General features: G+C 37.8%; 1 protein-coding gene across 3 annotated transcripts in view; it reads left to right on the plus strand.

Annotated features, from left to right (window-relative positions):
* The window catches only part of TFPI (tissue factor pathway inhibitor), a 58,771-nt gene that overhangs the window by 26,549 nt on the left and 9,602 nt on the right, over positions 1-22,620 (plus strand). For 2 of the 3 annotated variants that reach the window (XM_021540943.3, XM_077785155.1), the window contains exons 2-4: positions 7,767-7,886; positions 15,176-15,376; positions 20,593-20,631. In XM_021540943.3, coding sequence (XP_021396618.1) covers positions 7,772-7,886; positions 15,176-15,376; positions 20,593-20,631 — 355 coding nt within the window. In that variant the 5' untranslated portion in view covers positions 7,767-7,771. The remainder of the gene's footprint in view (positions 1-7,766; positions 7,887-15,175; positions 15,377-20,592; positions 20,632-22,620) is intronic. The other variant, XM_077785156.1, reaches the window with a different exon arrangement.

Here is a 22,620-nt window from a genome sequence, read left to right on the forward strand (position 1 = left end):
CAGTGTAGCAAATACATGCTGCACCCCAAAAACCCAGAATATTTGGAGTGACTTTTGTAATATTTTACTTAGAATAATTGATGTAAACTTCATTTTTAGCAACTGTGTAAAACAAAGAAATGATACTAGCCTGTATTTTAAATATTGCTAGGATTGGCTAATGTTTTGAAAAATGCAATTTAAATGAGGGAAAAGCCCATAACAATGGGAAATTAGAGGTAGGGAGAAAAATAGCAATTTGGACTGGGGGAGGAGTGTGTGAATGGTCAGTCTGACTCAGTGCTCCAGGAATTAGCCATGAAAGTGTCATGGGAAACATGTAAAGATATAAACCTTCCTTCCTGAGTGTCTTATGGGCAGACACAGAGACAGGAAGTGCAGCTGTCAGTGCAGATAGGAACAGCAAGGGCAGGCTGGAGGAATTGCTGGACACCTACTTGGGCAAAGCTGTCAGCCTTTGCCCTTTGTTGCCTTCTGCCCGTTATTTAATTTCACTAGGAGACACTTATTACTGTCTGTGAAGGCAGCAAATATCTGTATCCACAGCAGATTCCTCTGAATTATTGTTTAAACTGAATTTGAGAATTATAATCAAGTTTACTTTGTGTAACACAGAACAATGCTGAGGAGGTAAAGGTGATTAAAGCATGTCCTGCTCTGACCTTTTCTCCTGTCAAATAATGCCTCATGTGAAATGATTCATTAAAAAGCAGCCATGTGACCAATTGCTTGATGAATCCATTTATTTGAATATTTTATGACTTTTATGCCAGAGAGTCACTGAGTGCCCTTTAAATTTCCTTTCAGTAATCTGAATGTTTGTCCTCACATTATGCATGGCATAGTTTGTAATTTTGAGTTTTAAAGCATTTCAGCTCCCTGGTGTAGCCATGTGACATTTAAGGTGTGTTTAGCTCTTTAGTGCAGTGCCTACATTTACTAATATTGCTCATGAAAACTTCATAGTTATCCATCTAGTAATATTCGAAATGTTGAATTAGAGTTTTATGTTTCTGACTCAGGACAGATAGATAAACTCACTGCCATTAAATATCTATCTCTAGTCTCATTGGAGAGTAATTTTGAAAGCCCAGTGGTAAAAATTTGACTCTTTGGTGTCTAGAGGGACAGCATTATAAAAAGAGGCAGTTTTCTGGGAAGAAAGAAAGAATTTTATGAAACTGAAGGAAAAGTGATCTTGGAAACAAAGCAAGGGTGTAAAAGAAGGAGCAACCTAGCAGACTCTCAGAACATGTCCAGATTCACAGTTAGAGGAGAATTAATCAGCTCCAGTTCTACCTGCAAAGACTGTTTGTTTCTCAAATAAGTCTTCCAAATGAATAAACAGAAGCAGACACTGGTATCCAGGTGTTCACCAGTATAGAGGCACGGATATCCTTTATGCTATTTTGATTCTGTGCATCTTGGATCAATTTTAGGGCACAGAGCACAGACTTTTCCCACTGATAGATCAGTGGGATTAGGATTGTTTCAGAAAAAATAATGAAATCTCCTCTGGAAAAAAAAAAAACCTGTTACACAGTTTTTCACATACTGGAAAGTTGCTATAATACTTTAGAAAAGGTGATTCTGGAAGTAATTTTAGCTTGCATTGTAAGATAAGGTGGCATCTGCTTTAAGTGCCTTTTTACTGTCATAATTTTATTAGTGTGCATTCAGTTCATTCTGAGAATGTCTGCCAGAAAGACTCAAAGCATTTGTATAGGAAGAAAAAAATAAATTTTAAAATTAAAAGCAAAATAATATCAGTAAAAGCAGCATTGAGGTTTACATGACTGTCATATCTCAGTTTTGGAGCAAAGAGTTTAAAATTTGTCAAATTCCAGTGGTTCCTGCTGTTGTGTGTTTAGGCTGCATTCTGAACAGTCATATTTTCTCTCTAGAGAGTCAGGAGGGGCTGATGGGCTCTTACCTATCTGAAGTTGCTCTTCACAGTGAAACCAGAAAAAACTGTCTTGAAAAACAGGGGCAAATTACTCACTTCTGTATGTTTGTCTTATGAAACCATTTTAACTTTACAATGGGGGCAGAGTACCCTTGGGGACAAAATTAAGGAAAACCATATGGAGAATTGTATAATTCCCTTCCCCTCATAGTTACTTCACAGCAAAATAGATTTTATTCCTTTTCATTTTCTCTCACAACTCTGTGTTTGGTTTTTTAATTACTTCCTGTGCTGTTAATACAGCTGGTTTTTTCCCCAACTTTAGCATTGCTGCCACCTTCCCTGATGAGTAACTGAGTGAAGCTCTGAATCAGGTAATTAGATTTACAGTTTAGAGAGAAAATAAAACTAGGCTTTTGATCACCAGGGCATAAGCTGGACCACAATAAAGTTCAACTTCCTTTCAGAAAATTTAACCTTCCTTTAGAAAATAAAGCATTCCAAGAGAATTAATTTTAATGTAACTACATTGAAAAGAGCAGTTGCAGTAGGTAAGTTAGAAATATATATTTTATGTGGAGGAAATACTCAATTGGTATTGTTTTTATGAACTTCAAGAAAGCATGTTGGCATTTGCTCTATGTCCAGAGGAGCGGGCACTGCAGGAGATGAAGGGAATGCAATCCTTTTTTCTATGGCATTGTTATTTCATGTTGGTTTAAAGTGGCTGTAGGGTGATAATCTGAGGCAGTCTGAATCCTGGGCAATTCCCACTGAAGGCAGTGTCAGCATTTCTAACCTGTGTGACAGTCACATCCACTGCAGAAAAATTGTCTGTGGTGTCCCCAGCTGGGAAGATAGACCAAGTGACCTAAACTTGCTTGACAGAGCAGGGAAATTTGTATTTGGAACCTGTGTGAAAATGTGATTGATGTGAAGGTGAGGTGACAAAAGGTGAATGGGTATGACCAAAACCAGTCACAAGCATCAGTGTGTCAGTAGTTTTCTCCTGTGCCTGCCTGTGGTATTTTCAGCACCTGATTAAGTAGTCATGCTTCCACATCACAAGTGCAAATGGGAAATTACACACCACTGGATTACATATATATATAATATAGTGCTGAAATTACTCTCCCCACTAGAAAAGCAGGTTGTGCTAAGTTAATTGATGTCTAAATTCACTTCTGGATATCCATAATACATGGGTTGGACTTTTGCAGTCCAAACTGCTAGGAAAAAGCCAGGTTAGACACTTTATAGTGCTTAGATGTGAGTAATATTGCCTCTTGTTTGTTTTGCTAGCGGATCTTGTGCTCTGGAGTGGTTTTTATTAGGATATTGAAAACATTCTCTGTTTGAAAATAAGATCAGATGGCCAATATTTTTGCTACCAACGGGTAGTTTGAGCAGTTCAGGCCTGAGTGTAGTGGGTTTTTTTGTTTATTAAGTTTTATGAAAGTATGTAAGCAAGTTATTTGCTTTAGTCCACATGTAAAAATATTTTGATAGGAGCAAAAGATTTTTTTTCCCTGTTGAAAGCTATATCAAAATGGAAATGAACTAGTTATGTGATTTGTTCTAGACAAACCAAGTGGTCCTGTGAAAAGGGCAGTTATTTTAATAAATCAGTCTTAATTTCAGAAGTTATAATTTGCTTTGACTGTTTCATCAGGTGCTCTGCACTACTTGGTCAGGGAGTCAGGAAAATTGTTTGCAAGATTCTGTAGTCAAGGCTTACTGTCACTACAGCTCTGCCTACCTGATTATATCCAGTTCTTAGCTCTTGGGTCATGGATACCATGGATAGGACATCTGACTGAGCCAGGCAAGAAGGAGAGCTCAGTGGAGGAGGAGGAGCTGTGTCACAGGAGTTGAGTGGAGGCATGATGGCAGAAGTACCTAGTGCCAGATGTGAACAGACCAGCAGAAGGGAAAAAACAGGTCCTGGACCTAAGCTGGGAAAATGGAAGAGACTTTTAAAGCAAGAGTGAAAGAAGTTAACAAGGAAAATTAAAGGCAAGAGGTCTACAGGCATATAAGAAAGAAGAGACTTCTTGTGCTGGGTTCATTAATAATTTTTTTATATTTCCATTTCAAAATATGACATGGTTTTTCTTTTCAATTCTTTTATCAGGTGTGCTTGGAAAGCAACATTTACAACCTTCATAAAAGTAGAATAAGGTGGGAGTTTAAATCTGAAACAGTGACAAAGCAGAAGCAAGGTGGGAATTTAAATCTGAAACAGTGACATCAAGTTATACAACTTCTCAGCATAAAAGCCAATAACAACATTAGTTTTTCCAAGTTTTCTCCATAGTTCTAAGTTTTCACTTCACTTTCCAGTTCTCACTAGGTAACTTCAAAGACTGGAGTAGTGCAGCAGCAAAGTATTTATGCTAAATGGTGAAAGGTAGGTAACCAACCAAAATTCTTTCATGACAAAAAGGAATTGAAGTTCCTGGAGGAAGCGGATTGAGTCCCTGGTCCCAGGACTGACACAGGCTATGAGAGCTGCTACAGCAGGGCACAGAAAAATGGAGATAATCTGGAATGGGGGGTGGGATTTCCACAGCTTTTCCTTTCAGTCAGTAATGTTTGCATGCTCATGATTCACAGTGCACTGCCTGAACTTAAAAAGCTGCTGTGACAGCACAAGGGTCTGGTGGAAATCAGTTTAATTGACAGCTCAACACTGACTTAGGTATCACCATCAGAACAGAGGTGATGGAATCCCTGCTCACTCCATTTTTCATATTTATAGCTGTGGGAATAAGAAAACAGCTCCAAACCAGCACATGTAATAAAATAATTTTTGAGGAATCACTGACTCTACCAGCTGGGAGACAATGCTGCAGATAAGAATGATGAAACCTTTGTCACATAGGTCCTACCTAGTAGGCAGTGTAAGATATCACAGGGCAAAGACAATGCCTCTGAACCATAGTGAACTGGAAAAGGTCTGCTTTTATATCAGAAGTGTTATAATCCTGTCTAGTTGAACCTTTTAATCTTTAATTTTAGGCTATGCTAAAATGGACCTCTGGCTATGCAGATCCTACCTTTTGCTATTAATTCCTCTACTTAATTATATCATCTGCATTTTTGCGTGCGTGTGTTTGTTTCCTGGACTGTCAGTGTGAATGAGTCACTTTTACAGGCATTGCAATGCCACTTTAGGCCTTTTTCTAAGGATGTCTTTTTTTGGCTACTGTGGGAAACACTAGTTTTGTTTTCTTTTTTCCAGTTAGCGTGTTAGAGATAAATGCCACAACTGGAGGGAAAAAAGTTTGTGACTAAACATTTAAGGAATTCGAGAAATTGGTGTTGAAGAGACTGCTAGGTTAAAAAATAATAAAAGTCTGTCTCTAAAGGCTGCAAGCTTCATGGACAAGACACTGAGTTTTATACTTTTCTAGTTTTGTCAAAAAGATGTTGAGATCTTCCTTCTACTTTTGTTTTGGGTGTCAGGAGGAAAAAAGCCTTGATTATAAGGCCAGGTAGTAAGGATCTGTAACTGGGAGTTTCCTTGATTGCTTGTGGTCTGCCTTGGCTACCTGTATTTCAGCCTGAGGGAAGCTAATGGCTCTAAATGAAAAGTGTTTAATTAAATCAGAAAATAAATCAGTGCCAATTATTATCCACAGACCTTTGATCTCCTTTGTCAAGTAAAATAATTGCTGTCTGTTATAAAATGTCTCATTAAAAGGTGGGGAGTTTGGGAGCAGTAGAATGCCAGTTCCTAAGGAATTGTCTGTGTGAAATATACATTAATGGCACGATGATGTAGAATATTAATGCTGGACTGATGCCTGGCTGTCCTAAGCTAGCATCCTTCTGGAGGAAAAGGCTTTATTTACTCTCAGAAGTTTTCAGAATGTGGCTGAAATAAGCAGACAGTTAAACATGATCTATTTAAAATTGAAATATTTCATATTTTTCTCATGATAGTTTTTCACTAACATGTGCATTTGACATTTTGCTGAGACAGATATCATAGATGAAGTATTTTGAATTTTGCACTCCATACAAATACAACAAAAAAATCGGAGTGTTTAAAAAAATAACTATACCAATATCATAAGAGGCTTATAACTTTAAAGCTCTGTTACTGGGCAGCTGAACATCCAATCAGAAAACCTGGACTTTTTCTAGAGGGTTTGGGTTTTAATTGAAAATCCAGTGCCAAGTATGCTTTGATCTGGGATTTCATTCTTCCTTTAGGAATAAGAAGATATAATTAAACTACAGAAGAATTTGAGCATTTTATTACCAAAACCTTCACCCCACTCATCCCACCTCCACCCAAGGCTGACCCAATGTTCTGGGCCTGTGTGAGCTCCTGGGGAGGTCAGCAGGAGGATAAAGGAGGTTGTGTTTGCTCAGGAGACTTTGCAGCAAGGCAGATATGCTGCTGCACAGCCTGCCCTGCTCCCGTTGGGAGCTGGCCCAAGCATGGAGATGCCCAGATTTTGGCACACTTGGGACCCTTCCTCTTAAGGGAAATGTAGAAGTTGAGTGGAGGAATAGAAATACTATATCCTGGTAAGGGTTTTGGTCTCTGTACCGATGCAGTAATTTGTCCTCATAAACATACAGTGACAGTGCTGTATGGTAGCTCATGATACACAGAATTCTATTTCCAAATTCCAAAAAAAAATTAGGAACTTACTAAGGATTTCCATTTCTGCTTGGTTGCCTGTGTTCTACTTGGGGAAAAGCTTTGGAGAATATGGGAAAACTGACTAAAAACTGATTACTAAATTTTGCAATCTAGATCTATACTCTGTGGATTCCTGGAAGAAGGACCCAAAGCCTCAATTTAAGTGATGAAAAACTAAATTCAAATAGAGTTTTGTTGAACTAGTGAGAGTTCTGATGGCATGTTTGGAAAAACTCAAACATGGAAACTGAGGGCTCAGAGACAAACACGGAATTAATTAATGGGTTACTGAGGTTGTGGATAATTAGCAAGTTCCTTTATGAAGAGCTACAATTGTGCCAATGATAACTTCTAAGGAAAACAGTGTGCTAGAAATTTGCTCTTTCCCATTTAATTTTAAAAACAATAACTGCATTTTGTAACTTTTTATTCCAGTGACCTCACTGGAGCCAGGCAGTTTGAAAGTTATTACTTTGTATCTAAGTATCAAATCTGAATAATTGATGGTATTTCTGCTTTAAGTGAGCCTGGAAAAATTCAAACTATCATCAACTTTGTTTATATTGTATTGGTAATTGTCTGTGCAGTTCTTTGAATTTTTTAATTAATATTTCCCTCAATACCAATTTTATTAGTTTGGATTTATTTTAATTTTAGTTGATGTCAAAATAACATAATGAATCAGATGTCTCACAAAGACAGTCTTGGACAACTTCAGGTTAGCATGTGCAGAGTTACTTTCTGTTTTAAAGCATGACTGGACTTTTTATAAGGGGTGAATTAAAAGATTTGTTGTAACTATTTTTTTTAACTTTTTTTTTTTTTTTGGCTAAAAATTCAAAATTCTTCCAAGGTCATGTACTACAAAACTTTGTATATAAAGGATTGTAAAGCTGGAGTTCCACTTAGAATTACAATGAAAGATGCTACTTCTGTTTCTTTGAAAAACACTCTAGCTTTTGCTCATTTTTTTCCATTTACAGTATATTTCAAAAGTTGTGCATTGGAGATGGGACAGGAGACTTGCAATCTGCTGAGCACAACTGCAATCCTTGTCTTGTGTTTCATTGTGCTTGCAAGATGGTACTAAAAGAGCTCGCATTACCCCAAAGCTCCCAGTTGGTGTGCCTGCCCACAGGGCTTCTGCAAAATGCTCCAGGAACCTGACTGAGTTTGTCAACTCTCATTTTTGTTATACAGGGAAGATGAAGGGAAGAAAAGAGGGACGTTCCTTACCTTCACCCTTTATCTTGATGCTCTTCTGTATTGCCGGGTGCACAACTGCTGAGCTGGATGGCAGCAAAGAAGAGCATGCTGTGGGTAAGAGATCCTAGACAACACCTAAAACTCAACCAAACACTCAAACACCCAAGCCCACTGTGTTAAAATGCACTGCAGATGTAATTCTGTACTTGAACTTCTGTGGGAAACTTTGGAAATTGAGACTAAGCTAAAAATGTCCTCTAACTAAGACAGAGATGCTTAGAATTATCAATCTTTAGCAAAATTGCATTCTGCTGGGGCTTCTATTTCCCAAGCTATTTGGAATATCTAATCCTAATCAAACACAGGGTTAGGTATCAAGGTGATTGCTTTAAAGCTCTGCTTTAGGAGCATGGAAAGGTTCATTGTTCAGGCAAGGAAACATAGAGCTGGTTAACTCAAGCTTTATTTCCTTACACAGAAAAAGCAAAAATATTACTAATACCATTGTAGATTGATGTTACAGATCTCATGAGTCACAGTTAATTTGCAAAGTTGGATTTAAGGATTATACAATTACTGTCCTGGTAGTTTTCCTGGGCCTTAACGAAGGTCTTTGTATTGCCCAAATGATATCACTGAATAAATAAAAGAACTGGACTTGATCCTTGTTGATCCCTTCCGACTTAGGATATTCTACAATTCTATGACTAAAAACTCACCAGTTGAAAAATTTTATTAGAAAAGCCATGTGACTGTTACAAATGGGGATGTTCTAGACTTTTCACCATGGTAAGATCATTGTTTACTTCACTGAAATTAAGATCTATCAGAATTCTAAACTGGCTATCATTGTGAAAGGGTATTTCAATTTCTTCCCAAACAATTCTGAGGAAGATGAGGGAAAAATACACTGTTGGACCACAATAAAATATTCATTTTGCCTTTGAGGACATGACTTGAAACTGTGATCACTTCCCTAAGCTGCAGAGGAGTTGGAAGTGGATGCTTTTGTTTGACAAGTCTGATTTGGAAGTGCAAATGAAAGTGCAGCTAAGGGAGAATATTTTTGTTATCTTTTCTCCTATTCCATCCAGATTATTGCTCTCTATCAGATTTTTGCAGCAGTGTTTTTTGAGGCAGAACTAGTAGCTGTGCACAGTCATGGCTACACTAAGATAGCACCATGTCACAATTAGTCACTACAATTTTAAATATGTGGTGTTGCAGGTCAAGTGTATGACTAGAATGACTGTATAGTAAAGACCGGTTCATTCAGAATAAACTTGTCTCTTTTAAACTCTTGAAGTACAAAAATTCCCTTTTTGTTTGAGGGCAAAGTCACATTTATCTTTGCCCCACAACCCTTAATGCTGTATAAATTCTTAGGCAAGCTTGCAGGTCATGAAGGCCAAATCAGCTTGCAAACTTTGTCACCATAACAAGAAATCCGATGGCTTAATTTTTTTTCCTCTATTTGCTTTGTTTATAAAAGAAAATAAGTAAATAATCTCAAGTAAATTAAATAGTCATTTTACTGGGGATTATTTTTTCACTGGTTATTTTGCAACTGCTTACTTAGGATTATGTGACCACTAACTGATTTAGTATGGAAAACAATTCTGAACTTCTGGCTTTAATTCTGAAGTAAAAACCCATCAGATGTGGGGCTTAGGTATTAAACTAGGATCCTGGTTTTGTGACTATTGAGGACTCAGTTGCAGTGTTTACAATAAAAAAGCTTTTGCTGTACTGTTTTAACTAAATATTTAGATTGTTGTTAACTAAAATTTTGTTTGTGGTTTCTCAAGATTTAACTTCTGGACTCAGACTTTAAATGTTGAAATTTTGTGGGCTGCAATATCATTGATAATATTTATTTTTGAAGTTAGATGATTATAAAGCAATGAAATTTTACCCCAACATTCCATAAATTTCAGATATTAAAGGATAAAATTATGTGCATCCATTATTTTTAATGTCATGCTTCTGGATCACGATGAGTACAAGTGCTTTGTGAATTTCAGAGGTGGGATTTTGTCTATTTTAATTACAGTAATAATCAAGATTGCAGGGTCAAGCCCAATGTAATAAAAATATTTTTCATTTGTTCTCTTCCAGCAAAACCTGTCATTTTTCCATCAATAGATAAGTACAATAACAAAAATGAAAGGTATAAAAATAACCAGGTTATGTATATTGTTCATTAATCCCGTATGTGGTAGGCAGCACTTTAGCTGATGTTCCAAAGCCTGAAGAAAATTACTCACAAATTGAATGTGCTTTTTATTCATATGTGAAAGCTTGCCAAGAAAAAATGTGCCCGCCTATAAAAAAATGTAGGAAACACAGGGTAGGAAGAGCACTGAACAGTGTGTGGGTGGGAAGCTGTCAAATTGACAAAGATGGAGAGAAAAGAAACAGCTATTCATTAGTGACAAGGTGCTTAGTATTGATACCACTTATCAAAGGGAGACATTGCCAAGGAAGGCTGCAAAGATGACAGCATGTCTTCATAATTAAGGATAACCATGGAAATTCTTATAAAGTTAAGAACACATAGCCTAAGCAAACTAAAACAAAGTATTTTTGCATAAAAAGTCAGAAATATACGTGATCTTTATTCTCCCAATTCATATCTCTCTGTTCTGAAAAGCAACTCCTCCATAACACACCTTTCATATTTATTGTGCTGCATAGAAATAATTTTCTCATTGTGCAGTATAGAAGTCAGTTCATTTTCTAATTAAAAGGAGGTCTTTTTATCCTGCAGATTATCCACAAGAGTCTGAAAGCCAAATAAGAGTCTTTTGTTATGCCTCCATCCAAAGGCATTGTTTTCACTTGTACTAATGTAAGAGGATTAGAGACATTATTCACCACTTCTGCTTTTGTAATACTGCCCTGCTTTCTGGTGAAGTGATAACAGAGCCTTGCCTGGATCACCCACAGCCCTGTGTGCCCAGGGCTGGCTGCAGCTTATTAGAGAAAAACTGCTTCTTCCAGGGCAGAAATGACTGCACTGAAATGAGGAGTGGTGTCCACACTGTCCCCTTGAGTGGCCAAAATTGCCACGAGGGTGACAACAAAGGTGAGAATGGCTGTGCTGTATAGGGACAGCCTTGGCCCCACCTTGTAGGACAGCTGCAAAAAGCAGGAAGGCTGAAGGACTGGAGGAAGAAAAATAGTGACAAAAAATACCTGCAATAAGCTCATTCTCATTGTCAGCCATTTCATGGGCATTACTTTGCTCTTAACACAGACTGGGGAGTGCAGTGGCTCTTAGAACACAGTAATGGGTGTTTAGGGCTCATGCAGCTGATGTAAGGAAATCATTATATTAAAAAGCTGGCAAGGGGCAGGAAAAAAGGGAAAGAAGATTTTGCTGGGTTTTTTTTCAGTTTTAGAATGGAAAGTTATAATTTCTGTGTGATAGTAACCAGCCGTAATCATTATTTATGGTATTTAAAACAAAATGGTCTTGGTCTAGGCTAATAGAGTCCTACAATTATTCAGGAATTCTTAATGTATTTGGACCAGATGTCTAAATTGGATGAGTCAGAAATATCCAACAGCACCTGATCTAACATGAGGAGTTAAATTAACATTTTTTAAAATGACAAATGCAATGTGCTATGCTTAAGAAGGAGAATTAATGCAATCATAAATACAAGATGGAAATTTAATGTTGAAGCATCTGTATAACAAGGTTCTATTTGCTGGAAAGTCAATGGAAGCTGTAGAGCATTACAAAATAAATTCAATGTTGTTTTAAAAACAAAGGCAAGTGATTTTTTGTTGGATTAAGGAAAAAAACCAAGAATAATTATTCCACTCTATTTGCCACTAGTAATGCATCAGATAGGGGATTATATTCAATTCTCTACAGTGTATTTTACCAGAAATCCAGACTAATAGGAATCATCCAAATAGGAGTTATGAGAGGATTAGAAAGCAAGGCCAATAAAAAGATGGGAAGAAATGAGTTTATTTTGTATGGAGACAAGAGGAGACAAAATTTTCCATTAAAAAGAGTAGGCAGAGGTTTGGGCTACTGAAGTGATTGCAGTGAGCACAGGGCAGCTGCTGCCCCACCAAGACTTCAAGCAGCCAGGGAAACAACTGAACTTGGAGATACCAAAATCAAGGTTGAGGGTATAGAAATCAACCTCCTCTCATGCAGCAGCCTTGAATAGCAAGCCACAAATGGTATATTGGAAAATTGAAACTGATTTATCATATGTGTATATATATATAGGTTTAAATTATTTTGTGTATGCATGAAGGAAGTAAAAATTTAGTATATAATAAAGAATATTCAGGCAGTATATTACCAAAAAAAGGGCTGTTTTACAAGGACAGTAGTGAAATCCTAGAACTGACTGCTTCAGATTGCTTGGAATTTTACTTCACTTGGATGAGAAACTCCATTAGCATTCATTCAAGTGTTATCTTCCTCTGTTTCTTCTGAGGAATTTTCACTGACTTTCCTGACAGACATCTTCACTAAATGTCATATCCTGTGCTTTTCACACCTAAAATGTAATAACACTTTGTCCCAGTGTTCAAGAGCAGAGGATGAATCCTTACACTAAGAATGAATTTTGTCCAGGTATATTCCACAAATGAAACGAGTGCAGGCAGATGTGTGTCTGTGCAGATCTACTCCTGCTTGCCCTCTCATCTGCTGCTCTAATCTGAGAAGGAAAGCTAATTTTATATCATCTGTGTGAGTTAAGTGTTCCCAGGTGTAAAATAATGGGGAAGAATTCTTTCACTGTTTCCAGACAGAAGAATGATTCAGTTCCGCCAAATCCCTTGGAGACCTCTTCCTTCAGAGTCACTTGGTTACTGTTTGAAGTTGGAGGGTTTGGCCCCTGCGGGTTTGACAGGGTACAGATTTTACTCAAACTGTGGCAGCTTTCTAGCATTCCTAGGGAGCTGAGAGATTGCCAAGTGTGACACAGTCAGTCATTGTGTTCTCAGCAGATGTCAGGACATCTGACATCTGACAGTGGTTAGCAGCATCCCTGCGACTGCAGGGGAAAGGCCTTAGGAGGTAACCAAAACAACGACTTTGTTCCGTGGGTCTGATGGGAAGTGGGCTAGGAGTGGAGACCAGAAAGTTCCCAGGATGAGCTCTGCTAAGCCATTTGTTCCTCCTCATGGTGAAGTTTTGCAACAATGCTCGCATACTGGTTTTGTTTGGATAGCCCACCACACTGGGGTGGTGCAATGCAGCAAGAAAATGAGCTGCCATAATTGTGCGTCTGAAATTTCAGTGGTTAAGAAACCTGGTAAGTTTTCACAACCTCTTGTAGACTGAACTGGGTCACTGGCAGAGGTCACGGAGGGGATCTCATTTCTCAGGTGCCAAGAAAATGACGTGTTAAACCAGCTGCCAGCCCTCACCCTGACACATCTGGGTTGGATTGGTTCCTGTGGAGCTCTGAGTGTTTGATTTTAGCATTTCAGGAGTGACTCGATAACTTACTGAAAACATTGGTGTTTTGAAGGCATTTTTTTCCTGGTACTGAGCAGGGGAAATCCAAAATTTCATTTTGCAACGCAGTATCCTCTCAACTTTTTAAGCTGAACCTTTTTAAGTCCCTTCCAAAGGATTCTCAAGCCTTTTGGAGAACTTTAGAACCTTTGAAGTCCAACTTGGCATTTATTGTGACTTCTTGATACTAAATCTTTGTGGATTCAGGAAGACTCAGCTAATGAAAACGGAAAGAAAAAACTCTCTGAAATCTTGTTTGGCAAGCTGAGCTTCACAGCAATTTTATCAAATCTAACACCTCTTATAATTAATAATTTTTATTTAATCAATATTTCCTACTGTAAAATCTTCAATAATATTTTCAAATCTATTATACCCAGCTTCAAAATATGAAAGTGTATTTTCACCAATATTGCATAAGTCACAAACTATTTTGGGGACTGCATATTTAAATAGAATTTAAATTTTATTGAGTCCTTTTTATATGTATTTCAACACCAAATGGTCCACTTTTGGAGGATCTGATTGTGTGCTACAATTGTTCTGTTGGTAGTAATCTTGTAATAGAGGTTGTTAATTTTTCAAGGACTTAAGTGCTATTCCTGCAAAAGAAATGCTATTTCTTTTCTGTAAGTTTGATAACCTATAATCAAATGGAATAAAATCCATGGACCTCAGTACTTCTGAGGATTTATCTCAGCTCTTGAACTTCATTCAAAGATTGTATAATAAGGTAAATTTTAGATGCTAAAATTAGATAGCCATAGAGCAGGTGGGTAGTAAGTACACAAGTTCCCTTTTCACCATATCATAAGCCTTCTTTTAATTAATACTGGAAACTTAAACTAGTAATAGTAGGAATCTGCAATGATTACATTATCATGTAAGCGCTTTTTTTTTTTTTTTTTTGTCTCCTTCCTGGACCACTGCAAAGAGCACAGGTAGATATGTTTGCATATACATTCTGAGACATCAGTGTTCTAATTAGCTGTAGCAGAATTAATGAAAAGCTTTAGGTCTGTTCTTCTGGCTCCTGTGGCAAGCACACAAGCTCTGTAGAGCTTTCAGAACCCTCTAGGGTAAAATACTGCCTTGGAAAAGCAAAACAGAAAAGTATAGAAAACCATATATTTATAAGGGAACAGTATCAGGAACTGGACTGCTAGTCAGAATTTCCTTATTGACAGGGTGAAACTTTGGTAGTGTTCTTCACAATGCCTATGAAAACTTATATAGAACATTTCCTGACCTAATATATACTGAAAGACAGAAAGGACACAATTTGAAAACATTCAGTTTTGTTTTGCCTTGACTTTCTAGCTGTTTGCTGTTGACAGCTGTAATGCAAGGAACAGTGAGATGCAAGGAAAAGGAGCCTGGTGCCTGCCAGTGGTGCCAACAGGGTTTGTGGCTCAGTGAAGTGCCATCTGACAGGAGAGGGATGCCCTCTGCAGGGCTCTGGCCATCCCACACTGTTCCCTGGCAGATCCTTTACGAGCCAAGTTCTCTGGGATCAGGGCATGGAAGAGAGCCCAAGAAACCCTTGCTGCCCTGGTGGTCTTCGTGTCTTTGTGTGTTTTTGTTATTCAGCATCGCACCCCTGCTCGTGTGACTAAGCCACGCTCCATAACTGTTTAGAGGTTTGTGATGAGGAGCTGAAGTTTATACTGCGAGCTGTTTTGGTGGAAAATTGGAGCCACACATCTGAACTGATCGAATGGAATTTGTGTTCCGACAGATGATGTTTTTCTTGTTTTTCTTTTCACATCTGTTCAGTGTGCTCGGAGCTTTGCACACAGATGTTGTGCGGTGCCTCTCCAGCAGAACACACAAGCAGTCTCATTTGGGAGTTACACCATGCAGCAAACTAACTCGGCTCTTCTGCTTCTCCTCTGTGTTCCAGGTGCTGGTTTGCCACCACTGAAGCTCGTGCACTCGTTCTGTGCCATGAAAGCAGATGATGGCCCGTGCAAAGCCATCCACATCCGCTATTTCTTCAACATCAAAAGCCGCAAGTGTGAAGTATTTGAATATGGTGGATGCCACGGCAATGGGAACAACTTCCTAACGCTGGAGGAATGCCAGGAGAAGTGTGTGGCAAAAGGCCAGTACCCATCCTCTCACCCTCCTACCAATTCTTCAGTTGCATCTGTTATTTCTCATTCACAAACCACTTAGAAGCCCTCTTCAGTTCCTACTATAACAGAAATAAGATTCTTGTAATTATGTTCCCAAGTTGGTTTTAGTCATCTGAATTATTTTACATGGTGCAAGCAGACATTCAGGATTTGGAAAGATAGGTAGGTTTTGTAGTGTACCTGTGAAATAGAGCCACTAATGCAAGGAATATTATTTTCTAGCTAGAGCCCTGTTTTGGATGAGCTCCTAAGTGAAATTGAATTTGAGGCTGGTGGGTAGCAAAGATGTTCTTTATTGCTTTCAGAATGTCTAACCCAAGTTTTGATGCCAGGTTTGTCCTTTGCCTGAGAAGCTGATAGAAGTTGTCCAAATATTTGGCCATCTTCTCTGTTTCAGCATAATTACTACTACTGCAGTAAATAATTCTCATTTAAAATGTCAGTTATGGCCATTTTTCAACTTTGTTTTATTGAAACCTCCTCAGTTAACCATTGGAAAGAGGAAAACAAGATCTAACATATGATCACATATGATCTAACATATAATACACAACACAATGTGCACCAAGGGCCTTGTGAATGCTGGTTTTGGTATTAAAATTCAAGCTTTTAAGGTTTTTAACATTGTACAAATTCCTCATACAACTGGATGAAAATTAGAAGACTTGTATCTTCTAGGATTAGCATACGCTGCTTGGTAAGCACAGCAAGGTCTTATAGGTTACAAAAAAATACTTCCAAGACATTTCAGACTAGAAAGTTGACTTCAGAAGCTCCTGTTTTGGGTTTTCTGGCCAAAGCTGACTGCACATGTGACAAGGTCATTTATAGCATCAGTTTTGTCTGGTAACAAATGTAAATGTCTCTTACCTATTTTTTCCATCCCTTCTAGAACTCATGTCTACATAATGTTTAGATCAGGCTTTAAATCTGTTACATTGTGTGTTTCTCAACACATCTGTATTTCCTGATCAAAATTACTCTGCATAGTGCTGCTAAATTTATTTAGCAATCAAATAAGTGTCTGATTCCCACCCCAGTGTTACAATAATGGCTGGAGCTGGTTACACATTACCCAAAGTAGTACTTCAAGAGTGTTTGTTAGCTTTAATGCCTTGAATCTTAACAATCTGCAAGTGTTAATAAGCCATTTTCATGTTCCTTGAAAGCACACCTAGTTTCAGTGCCTTTGGTCTTCCCAAAGAGGAGGCTGTATGCATTTAATTTACTCACCAGTTATTAACTCAAGATATTATTTACCTTTCAGATCTATTTTTCTGATTTGCTGCTGCCACCATAATTTGTGTTCAGTTAGGTTTTGCTTTTAAACAACTGCATGCTTATAAAGCTATCTCAGGATAGAAAAAAAAAAAAAGGCACTACAAAGTTTCACTAAGAACTTGTCATCCACTTAAAAAATGGAGTAATATTTTTGACTTTGACAATTTTCCAGTGCGTTTTACTCCAAGAATTAATTTGAACCTTACCTTTTGATGGTTTCTGGACAGATCTGCTAATAAGCCTCAGAGACCAGAGGTGCTACAGGGAAGAAGTGGCAAGAATCAGTCACAGCCTTGCTCTGTTTTCAGGTGCAATACATGGTGGTAATTATATTAAAATAATATTAATTATTGAAATGGCATCCCATCAAGAAAGAGGGATGTGGAAATCACATTTCTTTAAATACCAAATAGCAATCTAGCATTTCAAGTTAAAAAAGAAAAAGGGATGACATGAAGAAAAACATTTTTACCTTGTGCAAGAACACACAAAGCTCAGGAACCTCTGTCCTATTGGATTTGAAACAGATCTTAAGCAAACTCTTCCTGACGTGGCTGTAAAAGGGAAGAACGTTTATACTAATGGATTTCTTTTTATGTTCAACTTGGATACTTACAGGAGTGCAGATTACTGTTTTGGTGCTCATTTACCTGTATTTGGTATTTTAGCAATTGGTAAGGATGAAAGCTGTTTACAAGACTGTTCCTCCTCCAAACTATACTATTTGTGCCTTTGATTCATCATACCTGAGTGTAAAAAAAAAAAAAACCAAAGTAAGATAGGATTCAAGTCATAGGTTTTAAAATCTTCTGTACAGACTATTGTGTGGGAGCAGATCTCATTTCTGGGCAGAAAATCAGTGAAGGAATTAATTACAGATTATTAATCTGTTTCTAGTTATGACTCCACGAAGTTTAAAGAGTAAAATCTTTCAAGATAAAAAATTGGAAGTTATTGTTTCCTTGTATAGCATTCAGTTTCAGACAGACCTGGAGTCTAGGATGTGAATTAGCCCTTCTTGGTCTGACACCAGGCTGGCTCTTGGTGGTTTCCAGCTCGTATTTGGTTTGGGGTTTCAGCAGGACCCTCAGCATCTTTACCATGCTTGGACTGGGGTTATTTGCACCTGCCAGTGTCTCATCCAAAACTTGACACTTCCTGTCACAGGAAATTTGGAGTGTTTGTCCTCAATTTCAATTTAAAGGCTAAGACAGAGGAATAAAAGGGAAAAGGCTGGGATGATAGATGCAGAATTTAGAATTAAGTGTCCAAAAGTCATAGCAGGTGTCATGAGTGACAATCTATCACATTATTTCTTCCATCTGATGTTGCTGTTTTCACAGAATAAGCTGAGTTGGAAGGGACCCAGTGTTACTTTGATTCTGACACATATGTTGGATCTGAAACAGATCTTCTAGACCAAATCCTGTACTGGCATATATTTGGCATAACTCTGTAGTATAAAACTGAAAGTTATTTAAAATGAGAACTGTCTTTGTGTCTACATCTTGATATTCAGCCCATAAACATTTTTCTGTGTATGAATAACAGTGATCCAGGACTCTCCAAGGGCTGGATCTGCTTGGAGGATGAGGAGAAACCAAGAATCATAATTTCTGTATTCTCTGAATGAATACCAACAGATAAAATGATTTGGTGTTATGTACAGCATGCTGCAGACAATCAGGCATAAAGAAAAGTAAACCCTTTTGCAAATTAATTCCTTTTGCTAACATAAAACAGCAAAATCCTGCATAATTATGTGAATTTTTGTTAAATCTAACTCAATCTGTACAGTCTTGTAGCATGTAGTTGTATCCCTCTTATTTACATTTCCAGTATTTATTACTGTAGGGGATCACTATTTAGGGGCTCTAGAAATGAGTCTGAAGAGAGGGCATGAGTGACACAAAAGTGCTTAGAAATAAAGAAAAATCTGAACTACTAAATTATCACTTTGTAGAATGTGAAGACCAGTATTGATGAATATAATCTCAAGGGTAGCTGTCTAATGTAAGCAAAAATTCAGAAGAAATAATATGATTTGTCAAAGTTTTTTGATTTACAGTATTCAGGACAAATACAAGAATAAATGAGGCAGCATGAGTGAATTACCAGATCAGGATAACTTGTTAACTCTTGGAATCAATAAGCCACCAGACAGAACTGACTGATATCAGTACAGCAGAGTTCAGAGAGCCCAGCTGCATGCTGGCTCCCCAAGACAAAATGGTTACTTCTGAATCAAGCTTCCTAAAAATCAGCTGTGTTTTCTGTTTCTTGTGCTCACGACTTCAGGGGATGAAAAAGTACTTTCTAAGAGGAATTTGCCTACAGGCTCCATTGTTTACTGGATATGAGTATAGTCACAAATGTCATCACTTGCACAAAGATCTTAATTTTTCAAGGCAGTGAATATAAATTTTAGGCTAGCTAAGCTTGCTGCTGTGGGAAAATACCTGCTGATAAATAGTTCTGGTCATGATGGCAATTCTAATGTCTATTATTTAGAGTGGATCTACTAAGAAATACACTTCTTTTAACAAAAAAAAAAAGAAAACAACTCAGATGTGGATTTGGATTTTTGACTGAAACCAGAAGCAAAAACATTGGTGACATGGTAGTAAGATTAAAATATTCTAGGCCATATAAACTCACAATAAAATTTTCCTTTTCTCTGCCAGAAGAGTAGAGATCACATGCCAAAGTATGATTGCTGATTTTGCCCTGAAGGGGACAGCTGAGTGAGATTAGTGAAACAGCCTGATGTGCGTGTCCATGTTTAGGTCATGGGTTTAAATGCTGAGGGCCAAGCCTCCTAATAGGGAAAACTGGAAATATGTTCAAAGAAATGCTACATCACTCTGAAGTGTGTGCCATGTCTTTAGTATTTTTAAAGGGTAACAGCTGCATTGTCCCAGAGGTGGAAGGAAAAATGTGTTATGACAGAATTTCTACCTGATAGATCTGCTTTGAAAATACAACATCAGCAGGTTTCCAGTGAAAAACTAGGGTAGAATTATGATACAAAAGGGCAGTAAAGTACAAAACAAGAATTATGAAGCTATGCAAATAAGGGAACTAGGGCAGAGTCCAGAAGCTGCTGGCCACTTTCAGCTGTCAAAATATTGTCCACCTTTCACAGACATTGGATGATCTGCTCTGCCCTTGGACTCCTTTGCAGTTTTATGCTTAGACAGTCTTCCACAAGGAACAGAGGTTCATTTTCAATCTCCAAAAAGGAATTTGGGGTTGAATTAAGATACCCAGTTTCTTGGGCTGATACAATAAAACCCAGACTCCTGCATTAAAAATGACAATAACTTTGCTGCAGATCGTGCACAGAGAGAAACATGCAGACAAAGTTTTCATCTACAGCCTCCTGGGATACCTGGAGATATTTGGCCAAAGGGGCCTTAATATCATTAACTGCATGAGGAAAGCTTCACTCAGGCCATGGATGGCAGAGCAAAGGGAATTTTATAGGATGAGGGAAGTCCTACTGTCTCCTTCAGCCAGCTCCAAAGCTATGAGCAGCATTAGTTGGGTTCTTAGTCTGTTAATTACTCCTCTTTTGAGGAGTGACATTGGATGATACAGGATCCTGGATGCAGTAGCAAGAGGGGTAATTTCCCTGTTCAGTTCTAAACTGACATAATTTGATTTCAGTACTTGCTATATTGTCAAGTTTCCAGTGCAGCAGGACTTCCTATACCAAGGAAATGATTCTTCAGTTCTCCACAATGAGCTTTTGTGCTATTTCTCAAATAAAGAGAAGGAAAGGAAGAGATGGTTTTCTTGCTTCTCAGTGCTCACTGTCACTGCTAAACACACTGGTATCACAGGCCAGACTTAACACATCTGCTTTTGCTAACTACTTTTATTTTTATTTCTCTTGCAGAATTTCCTCAGAAGATGGCGTTAACAAGTGTTAAGAGAGGTAATTATATTTACATCATAATCTAAGATTCTTCTACCACAATAAGGGATTTATTTTCTTTTATTAGCTTGGAACAATACATAATTGATCTTCTAACAAAAGTAGCAATGTCAGATTAAAGTGAGTTCTTAGTCCAAATCTGTCTTCATCAAAGGATTTGAGAACAGTTGTGGTCACTGAAGATGGTAGCTGCAACCTCTTCTGCACAAAATAAATACATCATGATTTTGTTCTCTTTCTTCAGTAAAAAGGGGGACTCGGCAGAGATTCAAGCATGGTATAATTAGCCACGACAGGGATCTCTTACAGTGTATTTTGAGAACAAGCTAAATGCTTTGCACTAATACCTTTTTACTTTTAGAAAAGTAGGAAAAAACTGCTCTGAAACAGAACTCTTTACGCATTGTCTGTGAAGGAGCTACCAGAGATTAGGGTAGAAGCCCTAATTGCAAATCGAGCAAGGGAGCAAGCTGCCCATTTCTGAAGGGACAGACTTTAAACAGAACTTTAAATTCCTGATAACCCAGACTTGCAAAATAGCCAGTGCTGAAGTATTGGGACTCCCTTACTTGGAACACTGTTGGTCTGTTGAGAAAACTGAGGTTCCTAACAAGGATATTTCACTTTAATACTCAGAGTAGAGCTTGTAAGAGTTACTCTACCCTTCCCCTTTGCACATTGGAGCCTTACCTGGATGGGGCCCACTGTGGGCAGCCAGAGCTCTACAAACAAGACTTGAGTACACCTTTTCACAAGTCAGCTCCTCTTTTTCTGCTTATTCTCCTTCATGTCTCCTTCCACTCGAGACTTCCTGAACAGGCGTGCATTTAGCAACTTGCAGAAATGCAAACATTTGCTCATACATTTTGAAACAGACTATAATCAAATCTCCCATCTTTACAGAATGGTATTTGGAATACTTTCATATGAGATGAGGGGTTTCTTTTTCCTGTTTTCTACTGTCATTTCTATTCTTAATGCATTAAAAAAATTGTGATTATATGTGGAAGCTTCTAAGGTTGATTTTCCACTCACACTGCAGACTTTGGCACTACTTCCTTTAAGGGCTGACCCTAATTCCCTGCTTTTAATGACAAAACAGAACACATCCTGTAGAATTCAGCCCATGGCTGTCATCAGCCCTATTGCATGTGTACTGTTGTTTCCACCAATGTAGTCTTGAATATTGAGTCCTTGGAGAAAGATGTGGCATTTAGAAGTATAGTACTGGTTTGTATGGTTAGGATTATATTGCTTTCATGAGCTCTCTCTTCAAAAGTGACTATAAAAGTTAGCTGTGAACTCAGCTAATTTGGGCTTAATTTCATTTGCAAGAACCTGCAAGAACCATTTTAAGATAAGAATATTCTAAATTAAAGACATCTGTTTTTAAGAATCAGTCACAGTCCTGTAGCCTACTTTGCATACCCTTATTTTTATCTTCCTTCCTTTTTCAGTTAATGTCTATCTAATAATTCCTTTGTGCTATTTCATGGTCTTGTGCAATGTTTGATGAGGGAATTTTTTCTGTAGCTCCTGTTGTCTGTGAGCTCCTAGCTGATGGAACAGATACTCCTGGTGGAGCCTTGCTGCTCCCTGTCTAGGCACCTTCTCACCTCTGCTTTCAGCTGAAAGCACAGCACATGCCTTGCACATCTTTTTTATTCTTACTGCTCTGTGTGGGATTTACTTTCTGAATCTGTGCACATCAACAGGGGCTGCCTTTGCATAATGAGAGAGGTGAAGCACCTGAACTGTGGATTACACTTACTGGCAGACAATGAAATTTGTAATGAAGAATCAAACTTAAGCCATTCACGAATGCTGAAAACAGTTGATTTTTGTTGCTTTATTCAAGACTATTTTAGTGCTTTAGTTTTGCCCATGAGCTCTGAAAATTCTTTTTTGCTCTTCATGAAGTATTATAAAAATTGAAATGCAATGTATTGCCAATTAATTCTTAGAAAAACACTTTTTATTTATACTTTT

This window comes from Lonchura striata, chromosome 8 (genome assembly GCF_046129695.1).
Source record: "Lonchura striata isolate bLonStr1 chromosome 8, bLonStr1.mat, whole genome shotgun sequence".
NCBI classification, from domain to species: Eukaryota; Metazoa; Chordata; class Aves; order Passeriformes; family Estrildidae; genus Lonchura; species Lonchura striata.